The following is a 13,488-nucleotide window of genomic DNA, read 5'->3' as shown; positions in this document are numbered from 1 at the left end:
TAAAGAGGCCATAGGCTTAAAGGGGCAATGGGCTTAAAGAGGCAATGGCTTAAAGGGGCAATGGGCTTAAAGGCGAAATGGCTTAAAGGGGCAATGGCTTAAAGGGGCAATGGGCTTAAAGGGGCAATGGGCTTAAAGAGGCCATAGGCTTAAAGGGGCAACGGGCTTAAAGGGGCAATGGGCTTAAAGAGGCCATAGGCTTAAAGGGGCAATGGGCTTAAAGGCGAAATGGCTTAAAGGGGCAATGGGCTTAAAGAGGCCATAGGCTTAAAGGGGCAATGGGCTTAAAGAGGCCATAGGCTTAAAGGGGAAATGGCTTAAAGGGGCAAGGGCTTAAAGGGGCAATGGGCTTAAAGGGGCAATGGCTTAAAGGGGCAATGGCTTAAAGGGGCAATGGCTTAAAGGGGCAATGGGCTTAAAGGGGCAATGGCTTAAAGGGGCAATGGCTTAAAGGGGCAATGGGCTTAAAAGGGCAATGGCTTAAAGCAGGAATGGGTTTAAAAGCAAAATGGCTTAAAGGGGCAATGGCTTAAAGGGGCAATGGCTTAAAGGGGCAATGGGCTTAAAGGCGAAACGGCTTAAAGGGGCAATGGGCTTAAAGAGGCCATAGGCTTAAAGGGGCAATGGGCTTAAAGGGGCAACGGGCTTAAAGGGGCAATGGGCTTAAAGAGGCCATAGGCTTAAAGGGGCAATGGGCTTAAAGGCGAAATGGCTTAAAGGGGCAATGGGCTTAAAGAGGCCATAGGCTTAAAGGGGAAATGGCTTAAAGGAGCAATGGGCTTAAAGAGGCCATAGGCTTAAAGAGGCCATAGGCTTAAAGGGGCAATGGCTTAAAGGCGAAATGGCTTAAAGGGGCAACGGGCTTAAAGGCGAAATGGCTTAAAGGGGCAATGGGCTTAAAGAGGCCATAGGCTTAAAGGGGAAATGGCTTAAAGGGGCAAGGGCTTAAAGGGGCAATGGGCTTAAAGGGGCAATGGCTTAAAGGGGCAATGGCTTAAAGGGGCAATGGCTTAAAGGGGCAATGGGCTTAAAGGGGCAATGGCTTAAAGGGGCAATGGCTTAAAGGGGCAATGGGCTTAAAAGGGCAATGGCTTAAAGCAGGAATGGGTTTAAAAGCAAAATGGCTTAAAGGGGCAATGGCTTAAAGGGGCAATGGCTTAAAGGGGCAATGGGCTTAAAGGCGAAATGGCTTAAAGGGGCAACGGGCTTAAAGGCGAAATGGCTTAAAGGGGCAATGGGCTTAAAGAGGCCATAGGCTTAAAGGGGAAATGGCTTAAAGGGGCAAGGGCTTAAAGGGGCAATGGGCTTAAAGGGGCAATGGCTTAAAGGGGCAATAGCTTAAAGAGGCAATGGGCTTAAAGGGGCAATGGCTTAAAGGGGCAATGGCTTAAAGGGGCAATGGCTTAAAGGGGCAATGGGCTTAAAGGGGCAATGGCTTAAAGGGGCAATGGCTTAAAGGGGCAATGGCTTAAAGGGGCAATAGCCTAAAGGGGCAACGCCTGACTCCCAAGTGATCCCCAGTTGCCCCTTGTGCCCCCCAAGACCCCCCATTCCTTAACCCCCCAACACATCGACCACTCCAGGCTTTAACGTGGGGGGGGGGTCCACCGCCTTTATTAAGGGGGCGTGGCTCAGCGAAGGGGGCGTGCCCAATGGGTGTCCGCCCCCCCCACCCCCCCCCCCCCGCCGTGGCTCCATAGGGAGTGCATGGCTCCATACGGGACGTGGCTCCATAGGGGGCTATTGCCGCTCGTAGATGAGGCGCAGCAGCCTCAGGCTGGGCCCATAGCGCTGCTGCTGCCGCTGCCCCGCCTCCCGCCACCTGCGGGCATAGCCCCTTTAAGGTTAGCCCCGCCCCCTCCCGCAAGCCCCGCCCCCCCCTCCCTCCAGCCCCGCCCCTCACCGCTGCCTCACGCGCTTCCAGCGCTCCATGTTCTTGTAGATGAGCGACGACATCGGGGGGGCGGGGTCAGGTGGCTGCGGGTCAGGTGGGTGGGGGGGGGGGTGTGACGTCAGGGTGGGGTGACGTCATCGCGATGACGTCATCGGGGGGGGGGTGACGTCTCTTTACCTGGTCCGGGGGGGGCGCCCCCTCCTCAGGCCCCAGGGGGGAGGGGATGCGGGGGGGTCCCGGGGGGGCGGGAGGGGGCAGCTCGAAGATGTCCTGCCCCTTCCCAGCATTCCCTGCGGCTGCCTGGGGGGGGGGACACACACACACACACACACAGGATATGGGGGTTGGGGGGTGCCCCCCCCCCCCCCCTTGCCCCATAGCGAGACATTGGGGTGCCCCCCAGCCCCATAGGAGGCTGCTGGGCTCTGACCTGCGGTCGCGGGGCTGGAGCCGTGTGTGGGGCTGGAGGCGCGTGCGGGGCAGGGTGTGGGGCAGGAGCTGTGGGGCAGTTGCGCATCCAGGCTCGGCACACGGGGTACAGGGGGGTCCCCTCCGGGAACTGCCCCAGCTCAACGCTGCGGTCGAAGAGCTTGATCACGTACGTGTCTATGGGGCAGCCCCATAGAGAGGTGTGGGGCAGAGCCGGAGAGACGTGGGGAGAGAAGCGAAGACACAAAGTTAGAGACAGAGCAGGACCCATAGAGACCCCCTCAACCCAACAGAACCCCCTCCTAGGAACACTCTCAGCCCCACAGAGACCCGTCCTGCCCCACAGAACCCATCCCTGACCTATAGAGACCCTTCCAGACCCATATCAACGTGGGAGGCACTCCCTGCCCCATCGAGACCTTCTCATCCCCATAGAATGCCTGCGGCAGAGTGTCTCCAGCCCCATAGAGACCCTCCCAGCCCCATAGCAGCTACGGGTCAGTGCCATAACCCATGCGTGTCACCCCACAGCGCTATGGGGCAGCCCCATAGCCGATAGAGGGGAAACCAACATCACCCCCGCAGCGCTATAGGGCAGCCCCATAGCGGGTCCACAGCACCCGCAGCGCTATGGGGCAGCCCCGTAGCGGGTCCACGGCACCCGCAGCGCTATGGGGCAGCCCCGTAGCGGGTCCACGGCACCCGCAGCGCTATGGGGCAGCCCCGTAGCGGGTCCACGGCACCCGCAGCGCTATGGGGCAGCCCCATAGCTCCCCCCATGCACTCACTGGGGCGCTGCACCGGGTCCGGGCCCTCCTCCGCCTCCCGCCGCTTCTTCCGGCGCTGCTGCGAGAAGCGGCCCGAGGGCCTGGGGGCGGGGCCACGGGGGGGGTCAGGCCACGCCCCTTCCCCTAAGCCCCGCCTCCCTTTAGGCCCCGCCCCCTTTAGGCCCCGCCCCTCACCTCTTCCCAGGGGCGCTGGGCGATGCCTCCCTGCAGTGACACAAGGGGTTAAGGGGGGGGGGGGGCCTGACCCCCCCATAGGGCACAATGGGGGGGGGGGGGCTCCCCCCATAGAGCCCTTATGGGACCCCAAAAGTGGGGTGCCCCCCCCCCGGCCCCCCCTTACTTGGTTATTGCATCTCCAGGAGCTTTTCCTGTCTCTTCCTCCATGGATTCGCTGCACCCCAAAACCACTGCGGGTTCAATGGGGGGGGGCCCCCAAAGGATCTGATCCCCCCCCCCAATCCTTTGGGGTCCCCCCCTTAGCTCTTCCCCCCCCCTCTTTGTGGTCCCCCCCTATTTTGGGTCCCCCCCCATTTTGTGGTCCCCCCCATTTTGTGGTCCCCCCTATTTTGGGTCCCCCCCTATTTTGTGGCCCCCCCCCCTATTTTGGTTCCCCCCCTATTTTGTGGCCCCCCCCCTATTTTGGGTCCCCCCTATTTTGGGTCCCCCCCATTTTGTGGTCCCCCCTATTTTGGGTCCCCCCCATTTTGTGGTCCCCCCTATTTTGGGGTTCCCCCCTATTTTGTGGTCCCCCCTATTTTGGGTCCCCCCCTATTTTGGGTCCCCCCTATTTTGGGGTCCCCCCCATTTTGGGTCCCCCCTATTTTGGGTCCCCCCCTATTTTGGGTCCCCCCTATTTTGGTTCCCCCCCTATTTTGTGGCCCCCCCCCTATTTTGGGGTCCCCCCCCCTCACCGTGGCCCCCGGCTCCGCTCCATCAGCTCCTGCAGCACCGAATCCAAGCGGCTCCGGGCGGCCGCAGCCTCCAGCTCTATCGGGAGCGGGGGGGGGTGGATATTATGGGATGGATGAAGGGGACCCCCCCCCCAATAGCGGGGTTTAGGGGGGGGGGACGGGACACAATGGGGAGTAATGGGGGGGTGATGGGGGGGATATGGGGCGGTTAAAGGGGGGTTAATGGGGGACAACGGGGGGGGGGGGTCCTTATAGGGCCCCTAAAGGGGTTTAGGGGGGGTAATAGAAGGAAATGGGGGTTATTGGGGTCCCCATAAGGGGCTATGGGGCGCCATGGGGCGCTATGGGGCGCTATGGGGCCCACACGCACTCACCTGGCTTCTCCACCTTCACCTTCACGGCCAACATGGCGCCGGGGAAGGGGGGACCCCAACTCCTGGTGCCCTATGGGGGGCCTTTGGGGCTCTATGGGGGCTCTATGGGGTCTCTATGGGGCTCTATGGGGCTCTATGGGGGCTCTATGGGGCTCTATGGGGGTTCTATGGGGCTCTATGGGGCCCAATGGGGCCCCCTCTCCCGCCGCTCCCGGCTCCGCAACCTTCAGCCGCCGCCGCCGCTCCTCGGCGTCTGATTGGCAGCCGCGCCGGGGCATCTCCTCCAGCAACCAATCAGAGGCGGGAGGGCGGTGCCCCGTAGCAACGCATGGCGGGAGTTGTAGTCGCCGCGCCGCCTCCTATTGGCCGCCGTTGCCGCCTGTCTTATCCTGGAACCAATCAGTGCCCGCGGTGCCGCGCAAAGCACGACGGGAGTCGTAGGCCTGCGGGCGCCGCCGCCATGTAAACCGGAAAGGGCCGTTGCCTGGCAACGCGAGCGCAGGGGGTGCCGGGAAGGACCGAGCGCGGCCTGCGCGTCCCATGGAGCAGGTGAGGCCTCGGCGGGACCCATAAGTGTGGGGCTGGGGGGGGGGGGGGGGAGGCTGACGTCACTGCTACGTCACTGCCACGTCACGCCGTGTCGTGTTCCCCCCCCCCCCCCCCCCCCCCCATCTTTTATCAGGGACTGGGCCTGGAGGAGCGCACGGATTGGCTGCTGCGGAGGAGGTAAGGGGGGGGTGACCCTCAAGATGGCTCCTCATTGGTCAGCGGTGGCGCAGGGGGCGGGGCCTGGCTCAGGCCCCGCCCCCTCCCTCACCCCGCCCCTTCCCCCCCAGCACCGCCCTCCTCCAGCGGGGCCCCGCCCCCCGCGCAGGCCCCGCCCCCTCCCCTGGCCCCGCCCCTTCCGCTGACCCCGCCCCCACCGGGGACCCCCTCCTTCAATGGCGGCTGCGGAGGAGGGCGGAGGCCGCGGAGGAGCCCTCGCGCGGGCGGCCATGTTGGACGTCACATGACCCCTGGGAGGCTGCGGGGCCCCTGCGGTGGACGCTGCCTTCACGGTCACGTGACGCCGAGGAGGCCTCGCAGCCAATGAAAGACGGCTCCCATGATGCTCTGCGGCGGCCGTGTTGGAGATCAGGTGACCCTTGTAGTGCAACGCAGCCAATCAGGAGAGGCTCCTGGGAGCTGCCATGGGGGCAGCCATGTCGGACATCACGTGACCTCTGCGAGGCATCAATGCCTATGGAGAGCTGCTCCCATGATGCTTTGTGGCCTATGAGAGAGGCCTCCCATGAGCCTCTGCCGCAGGAGCCACCTTCGAGGTCACGTGGCCCCCGTGAGGCCCCACAGCCAATCAGGAGCAGCTCCCAGGAGCCGTTGTGGGGGCAGCCATGTTGGACATCACCTGACTACATTGAGCCCTCAAGGCCTAAGGAGGGCATCTCCCATGAGCCTTTGCAGCAGGTGCCATGCGTGAGGTCACATGACCCCCATGAGACCCCACAGCCAATCAGGAACTACTCCCAGAATGCTTTGCGCCAGGGGTTGCCACTGGAGGACCACAGTGCTACGCGGGAAGAGCCATCTTTGAGGTCACATGACCGTCAGGAAGCCCCGCAGCCAATCAGCAGCAGCTCCCAGCATGCTTTGCAGCCCCTGAAGGATGACAGCCACGGTCTGTGGGTCACTTATGGGTCATAAGGGTCAATTATGGGTCCGGGGTTCACTTATGGGCCCCATAGCATCACTTATGGGTCCCGTAGCGTCACTTATGGGCCCCATAGTGTCACTTATGGGTCCTGTAGTGTCACTTATGGGCCCCATAGCATCACTTATGGGTCCCGTAGCGTCACTTATGGGTTCCATAGGGTCACTTATGGGTTCCGTAGGGTCACTTATGGGCCCCATAGCATCACTTATGGGTCCCGTAGCATCACTTATGGGTCCCATAGTGTCACTTATGGGCCCCATAGTGTCACTTATGGGTCCTGTAGTGTCACTTATGGGCCCCATAGCATCACTTATGGGTCCCGTAGCGTCACTTATGGGTTCCATAGGGTCACTTATGGGTTCCGTAGGGTCACTTATGGGCCCCATAGCATCACTTATGGGCCCCATAGCATCACTTATGGGTCCCATAGTGTCACTTATGGGTCCTGTAGTGTCACTTTCCCGTAGTGTCACTTATGGGTCCCGTAGCATCACTTATGGGCCCCATAGCATCACTTATGGGTCCCGTAGCATCACTTATGGGTTCCATAGGGTCACTTATGGGTCCTGAAGCATCACTTATGGGCCCTATAGCATCACTTATGGGTCCCGTAGTGTCACTTATGGGCCCCACAGCATCACTTATGGGCCCCATAGCATCACTTATGGGTTCCGTACATCCCTTCCTGCCCCACAGCCGCTCCGGTCGATCCCATCCTGCGGCTGCTCCGGCGCCGGCGCCGCCTCCTGTGGCAGAGCCTGAGGTGAGGCCCCGCCCCCGCCCCCTTCAGCCCCGCCCACCCCCTCCAAGCCCCGCCCCTCACGCTCATCTCCCCCCCCCCCCAGGGCCGTGGACTCCGCACTGGCCGCACTCCCGCACCCGAGCCATTGATGGGGAACCAAGATGGCGTCTTCCAGACTACAGCTCCCATCATGCACCGCACCTCCCCATACGGCCCCATTGTAAGCGTCACGCCTGGACTACAACTCCCATCATGCCTTGCGGGTCAATGCAGGCCCGTTGTCAGCGCGCTTCTGGTGCTACGGTTCCCATCATGCCCTACGCTAGCATTAATTAGGCGGGGGTTATGCTAATTACATGCAAATGGGAGCGCAGTTACACCGACTACACGCAAACGGAACCGCTTTTAAGCCAATTATATGCAAACCAGATGGAATTTATGTTAATTGTATGCAAATCAACCTCCTTTATGTTGCTTTTATTCAAACGAGACCCAACCCCCGCTGCCACCACCTGAACCTTCCCTACCCCGGCGCAGGCTCCGCCCCGTCCTGCCCAAGCCCCGCCCACCTCGGGCGGAGGCCACGCCCCGCGGGCGCTGACGTCATCATCTGAGGCCCAGCTTCTTCTTCTCGCGCTGCTTCCGGCGCACGACCTCCAGGTTCCGGTCCTTCCACATGCTCTTCCGGAGCTTGATGGGCCGCGAGCCCACGTACTTCCCTACGGGAAGGGGCAGGGGGCACTTATGGGGCTGGGAAGGCGGGGGGGGGGGGGCGGCACTTCTGGGTCCCGTTCGCCATCGGCCCCCGCGGTACCGTTCATCTCCCGCATGGCCCTCACGTAGTCGTTGGGGTCCTTGAAGGAGACGAATCCGTAGCCTTTGGTCTTCCCGGTGCGCTTGTCCCGGATCACTTTGGCCTTCAGGAAGGACGGGTAGCGCCCGAAGGCCCGCGCCAGGATGTCGTCGTTCACCTCGTTGCCCAGGTCCCCGCAGAAGATGCGGAAGTCGTCTGGGAGCAGGGGCACACGGGATGAGGAAGAGCGGGAAGCGGAGGGCGGGGGGGGGGGGGGGGGGGGGGGTGATGGCGATGGGGGCCCCCGGCTCCGTACCCGCGTCCCACTCCAGCAGGCTCGGATCCTCCCAGCTGCTCCCGGCCGCCGTGCGGATGCAGCGCTTCAGCCGCTCCCCCCCGCCCCTTCTTCTTGTCCTCCGGCGACGGCTCCGCCCCCACCTGGGCAGGGGGCGGGGCTTAGGCGCAGGCCGCGCCCCCCCCCCCTCCCCTTCGGCTCCACCCCCCCCTTCAGCGTTAAGCCCCGCCCACGGCCATGCTTCCAATCGCGGGCGCCCCGCTGCCTTCTAAGGAACGCCTGCGCCACGCAAGCCCCGCCCACAAACCCGTCACCTCGCCCGCAGCCAATGAAATTCAACCCTCGCAGAAAGCCCCGCCCCTTCCCCTTAGCTCCGCCCCCCCCCCCCCTTACATCCGGCGTCAGGAAGGGCGGCTCGGGGGGGCGTGTCCTACGCGGGGGGCGGGGCGCCGGGTGGGCGGGGCGCGGCTCCACGGTGGGCGTGGCCACGGGGTGGGCGTGGCCCGAGGGCAGGCAGGGCCCAATGTCCGCCATGGGGGGGGGGGGCAGCGCCCGCGATGGGGGGGGCAGCGGCTCCTCCTGGTGGGGGGGGGGGACGACACACACACACGGAAGGGGGCGTGGCTTCAGCACAAGCCACGCCCCCTCCCCTCCTTTGGCCACGCCCCCCCCCCGGGAGGGCGATCCCACCTGGCTCTTGCGCGCGGGGGGGTACACGGTCGGCGCCGCCTGGATCACGGTGGGGGTGAGCTTGGGGGGGGGGGGGGGCGGCGACCGGGACCCCCAAAGAGGAGGAGGAGGAGGAGGAGGAAGCGGGGGGAGGGGCTGTGGAAGGAGAGGGGGAGGGGGTGGGAGGGGGGGGTCGGGGCCCCGCCCCCAACGGGGGCAGGGGGCTCACGGGGGGGGCGCTTCCTACCTGTGGGGGGGGAAGGGAAGAGGGTTACACACGGGCAGAGCCCCCCCGGAGCGAGGGCGTCCCCCTTTGGAGCCCCATAACCCCCCCATTCACCCCCAACCCCCTTTAAACCCCCCCATTGCGCTCCAACCCCACCTTAACCCCCCCCGTTCCCCCCCAGGACCCCCCTGAACGCTTTGAGCCCCCCCAATCCCCTCATCCCCCCCCCCAACTCCCCCATATCCCTCCCATTAACCTCCATTGAGCCCCGTTAGCATCCCCATAGCCCCTCCATAGCCCCCCCATAGCCCCTCCATAGCCCCCCATAGCCCCTCCATAGCCCCCCATATCCCCCCCATAGCCCCCCCTTGACCTCCCGCCCTCACAGGGGCAGGACCCCGCAGGGGGGTCCCCAGCGGCGGGAGGGGCGCGGGGGGGGGGGCGCTGCAAGGGCGGTGCCATCAGGAGCGGGGGGGCGGGGGGGGCCCCCAGGGGGGCGCCCACGATGGCCCCGGGAGGGGGGCGCAGGGACAGAGACCGGGGGGCACCTGCAAGAGAGGGAACAAGGGGGCAGCCCCCCCCATTGACCCTCATTGAGCCCCCCTTGGAGCCCCCCATGTCCTCCCCATTGATCCCCCCCATGCCCTCCCCATTGCCCCCCCCACATCCTCCCCATTGATCCCCCCATGTCCTCCCCATTGCCTCCCCCAAGTCCTCCCCATTGATCCCCCCATGTCCTCCCCATTGCCCCCCCCATGCCCTCCCCATTGCCTCCCCCAAGTCCTCCCCATTGATCCCCCCCCGTCCTCCCCATTGCCCCCCCCACGTCCTCCCCATTGCCCCCCCCGTCCTCCCCATTGACCCCCCCGTCCTCCCCATTGCCTCCCCCAAGTCCTCCCCATTGATCCCCCCCCGTCCTCCCCATTGCCCCCCCCCCGTCCTCCCCATTGCCCCCCCCGTCCTCCCCATTGACCCCCCCCGTCCTCCCCATTGCCCCCCCCATGTCCTCCCCATTGCCCCCCCCATGTCCTCCCCATTGCCCCCCCCGAAGTCCTCCCCATTGATCCCCCCATACCCTCCCCATTGACCCCCCCGAAGTCCTCCCCATTGATCCCCCCATACCCTCCCCATTGACCCCCCCAAGTCCTCCCCATTGCCCCCCCCCCGTCCTCCCCATTGCCCCCCCCCGTCCCCCTCACCCGAGCGCTGCAGCACATGGGGCACAAACGCCGGTCTCAGCACTGGGGGCCTCTGTGGGGACACAGCTGGGGGGGGGGCCGCACACACACACATGAGGTGGGGGTTGAATGACTGGGGTCACCCCAAAGGCCTTGGAGGGACACTTGGGGGGGGTTCGACACCCACCTGGACCCACAAATGGTACCGGGGGGGCTCCAATGGGGGGGCCGGTGGCAGCGGCGGCAGCGCGAGCCTCGAGGCTCTGCTGGACCTGAATGCATAGGGAAGGACATTGGGCTATGGGGCCGTGGGGGGTTATGGGGCTATGGGGGGGGTATGGGGCCATGGAGGGCTATGGGGCCATGGGGCCATGGGAGGTCTATGGGGCCATGGGGGGGCTATGGGGGCGCTATGGGGCCATGGGGAGCTATAGGGTCATGGCAGGGCTATGGGGCTATGGGGGCCTATGGGGCGGCTATGGGGCCACGGGGGGAGCTATGGGGCCATAGGGCGGCTATGGGGCCATGGAGGGGCTATGGGGCCATGGGGGGGCTATGGGGGCGCTATGGGGCCATGGGGAGCTATAGGGCCATGGCAGGGCTATGGGGCCATAGGGGGGCTATGGGGCCATGGGGAGCTATAGGGCCATGGCAGGGCTATGGGGCTATGGGGGCCTATGGGGCAGCTATGGGGCCACAGGGGGGCTCTGGGGCCATGCGGGCGCCATGGGGCATCACCTGCTGGTAGGTGTTGGTGGCAATGATTGGCCGCAGCACGGGGGTCACGGGGGGCACCACCATGGCTGACGCGGGGTCCCCGCTGCTGGGGGGTGCGGCCGGGGTGGGGGCTCCCAGCACCTCCTGCTCGAACCTGGGGGGGGACGGAAGGGGTCAGGGGGGTGTCCAGTGCCCCCCATTGCCCCCATTGCCCCCAGTGCCCCCCATTGCCCCCATTGCCCCCCATTGCCCCCATTGCCCCCATTACCCCCATTGCCCCCAGTGCCCCCCATTGCCCCCATTGCCCCCCATTGCCCCCATTACCCCCATTGCCCCCTATTGCCCCCCATTGCCCCCATTACCCCCCATTGCCCCCATTGCCCCCATTACCCCCATTGCCCCCTATTGCCCCCCATTGCCCCCTATTGCCCCCAATGCCCCCAGTGCCCCCCATTGCTCCCATATCCCCCATTACCCCCAGTGCCCCCATTGCCCCCCATTCCCCCCCGATGGAACCTTCCGCACCCCCCCAGAGCACTCCCTGTAGCCCCGCCCTCTCCCTTCAGCCCCGCCCACTCGCGTCGCCATGGGTTCGCCCCCCCCCCCCGTTGCCATGGCAACCCCGCCCCTCGGCCCCTCACAGCGCCATCTCGGCCTCCATCTCCTTCAGCCGCTCCTCGCCGCTCTTGGCCGGCCCCGCTCCCGCCGCCGCCGCCGCCGCCGCCGCCCCGCTCCCACCCGCTCCGTTCCCGGTCACGGCCGAGGCCGCAGCTCCGGGACCAGGCCCGGGCCCGGCCGCTGGAGCCGCCGCCGCTGCAGGAGCCGCTGCTGCCGCCATGATGGCGAAGGCGGGAAGAGGGGGGGGGGGAAAGGAATGAGCACCCACTTCCGGCGCGCCGCGATGACGTCACGAGCACGCCACGCACGCGCCTCCTCGATGCGGAAATGGGGCGAAAAACGGCAAATTGAGGCAAATTGAGGCAAATTGAGGCAAATTGAGACAAATTGAGGCAAATTGAGACAAATTGAGGCAAATTGAGGCAAATTGAGGCAAATTGAGACAAATTGAGGCAAATTGAGGCAAATTGAGGCAAATTGAGACAAATTGAGGCAAATTGAGACAAATTGAGACAAATTGAGGCAAATTGAGACAAATTGAGACAAATTGAGGCAAATTGAGACAAATTGAGGCAAATTGAGACAAATTGAGGCAAATTGAGACAAATTGAGGCAAATTGAGACAAATTGAGGCAAATTGAGACAAATTGAGACAAATTGAGACAAATTGAGGCAAATTGAGACAAATTGAGGCAAATTGAGACAAATTGAGGCACAAAGCCGAGGTTTATTGGGGGGACGGGGCCGGATCCCGGCGCTGGGCGATGGGGAGGGGGCGGGGCTATCGCTTGAGCTCGCTGTAGACGTCCCCACGTGCGCCCTGGAGCTCCTGCGGGGTGGGGGGGGGGGGGGTAGAGGTGGAGTCAGCCACACCATATATGGGCAAGGCTCCGCCCACTTCCCCTTCCCGCCCCGCCGCGGTCTCACCTGATAGGTCGGCTCCACCTCGGGGGGGCGGGGCTTGACCTCGCCTGGGAGGGGGGAAGGGGGCGAGGTCAGGGCGGGGAAGCTCCGCCCACCGGGCGAGTGGCCACGCCCCCCCCCCCGCGCGTGCCACGCCCCTTCCCATTGACCCCGCCCGCTGTCCCTCAAGCCCCGCCCCTCTCCCCAGGCTCCGCCCCTCCAATTGGTCCCTCCCTAACCCTCTGACCCCGCCCACTCCCTCCCAGGCCACGCCCCCACCTCTCCGGCCCCGCCCCCCCAGGCAGTAGGCCCCGCCCGCGATGAGCAGCGTCATGATGACGTCAGCGGCCACCAGCGCTGCGATTGGTCCCGGGCCCGGCAGGCAGGAGCTGCAATCTGATTGGATAGACGGGAAAAGATGTTGACACCCACAATCCCCCCCCCCCCCCCCAGCACCACGTGACAACACGTGACCTCAGGGAAGTGGGGCGTTGCAGGGGGGCGGGGCCTCACCTCCCTCTGCAGCGGCCAATCCTGGAGGGAGAAATGGGAGAGGTCACGTGACAACAGTGACAGCTCTGCCCCTCCCTCCCCATTGGCTCCTCCCACCCTATTTGGCCCCTCCCACCTCTTTAAGCCCCTCCCACTCAGTGGCCCCTCCCTCCCCACTTGCCCCTCCCTCCCCATTGGCTCCTCCCACCCCTTTAGCCCCTCCCACCCCGTTGGCTCCTCCCTCGCCACTTGCCCCTCCCACCCCTTTCCCCCCCTCCCACCCCATTGGCTCCTGCCCTGTTGGCCCCTCCCACCCCATTGGCTCCTTCTGCCCGGAGGTGGGTGGGGCCTGTGGAAGGGGCGGGGCCTAAGGGAGGGGGCGTGGCCTCACCCAGCAGCAGCAGCAGCAGCAGCGCGAGGGGGGGGCTCATGGCGCCGCACGCACGGACACGGCCCCGGCGGACAATGGGGAAGTGGGAGGGGCCAACGGGGGGGTCACGTGGGCCAAGCTCCGCCCCCCCCCACCCCACCCCTTCCCCTCTTAGTTCCCTTTTCGGGGAGGCCCCGCCCCCTGACGGGAGGCTCCGTTCGTTACCCCATAGGAGCCTTAATTACCCCTTGGGGGGTGTCAATGACCGCTTAGGGCTATCAATTGCCCTTTGGGAGCTGTTAATTACCCCACTGGGCTATTGATTATCCCTTGGTGCTCTTAATTACCCCCTTGGGGCCTTCATTTACCCTCCAAGGG

General features: G+C 64.7%; 4 protein-coding genes across 4 annotated transcripts; 1 reads left to right on the top strand and 3 right to left on the bottom strand.

Moving 5' to 3' along the window:
* Positions 1-1,687: 1,687 nt before the first annotated feature.
* On the bottom strand, positions 1,688-4,658 carry LIN37 (lin-37 DREAM MuvB core complex component). Its single transcript, XM_080636455.1, has 9 exons — positions 4,397-4,658; positions 4,023-4,098; positions 3,452-3,502; positions 3,286-3,315; positions 3,112-3,191; positions 2,325-2,500; positions 2,072-2,194; positions 1,904-1,977; positions 1,688-1,822 (listed from the first exon to the last, which is right to left on the bottom strand). Exons 1-9 carry the CDS (start codon positions 4,428-4,430, stop codon positions 1,741-1,743), a joined length of 726 nt encoding a protein of 241 aa, XP_080492581.1. The 5' UTR covers positions 4,431-4,658; the 3' UTR covers positions 1,688-1,740.
* Positions 4,659-4,872: 214 nt separating this feature from the next.
* Positions 4,873-7,284, top strand: LOC308231265 (uncharacterized protein). The gene is made up of 5 exons (XM_080636453.1): positions 4,873-4,945; positions 5,079-5,122; positions 5,233-6,071; positions 6,804-6,870; positions 6,953-7,284. The coding sequence occupies exons 1-5, from the start codon at positions 4,937-4,939 to the stop codon at positions 6,996-6,998; spliced, it is 1,005 nt and encodes a 334-aa protein (XP_080492579.1). The 5' UTR covers positions 4,873-4,936; the 3' UTR covers positions 6,999-7,284.
* A 32-nt stretch (positions 7,285-7,316) lies between these two features.
* RBM42 (RNA binding motif protein 42) lies at positions 7,317-11,638 on the bottom strand. Its single transcript, XM_080636460.1, is given in 12 exon segments — positions 7,317-7,568; positions 7,664-7,858; positions 7,959-8,037; positions 8,039-8,080; positions 8,331-8,371; positions 8,373-8,853; positions 9,219-9,272; positions 9,274-9,380; positions 10,032-10,097; positions 10,198-10,282; positions 10,749-10,881; positions 11,369-11,638. Coding segments are annotated over 12 exon segments (1,593 nt in total). The 5' UTR covers positions 11,566-11,638; the 3' UTR covers positions 7,317-7,455.
* Positions 11,639-12,012: 374 nt separating this feature from the next.
* Positions 12,013-13,328, bottom strand: TYROBP (transmembrane immune signaling adaptor TYROBP). Its single transcript, XM_080636459.1, has 5 exons — positions 13,132-13,328; positions 12,762-12,782; positions 12,528-12,644; positions 12,273-12,316; positions 12,013-12,174 (listed from the first exon to the last, which is right to left on the bottom strand). The coding sequence occupies exons 1-5, from the start codon at positions 13,169-13,171 to the stop codon at positions 12,127-12,129; spliced, it is 270 nt and encodes an 89-aa protein (XP_080492585.1). The 5' UTR covers positions 13,172-13,328; the 3' UTR covers positions 12,013-12,126.
* Between the last annotated feature and the right edge of the window lie 160 nt (positions 13,329-13,488).

This window comes from Psittacula echo (assembly GCF_963264785.1).
Source record: "Psittacula echo genome assembly, chromosome: 33".
NCBI lineage: Eukaryota > Metazoa > Chordata > Aves > Psittaciformes > Psittacidae > Psittacula > Psittacula echo.
This window is presented reverse-complemented; position numbering and strand designations above follow the sequence as displayed.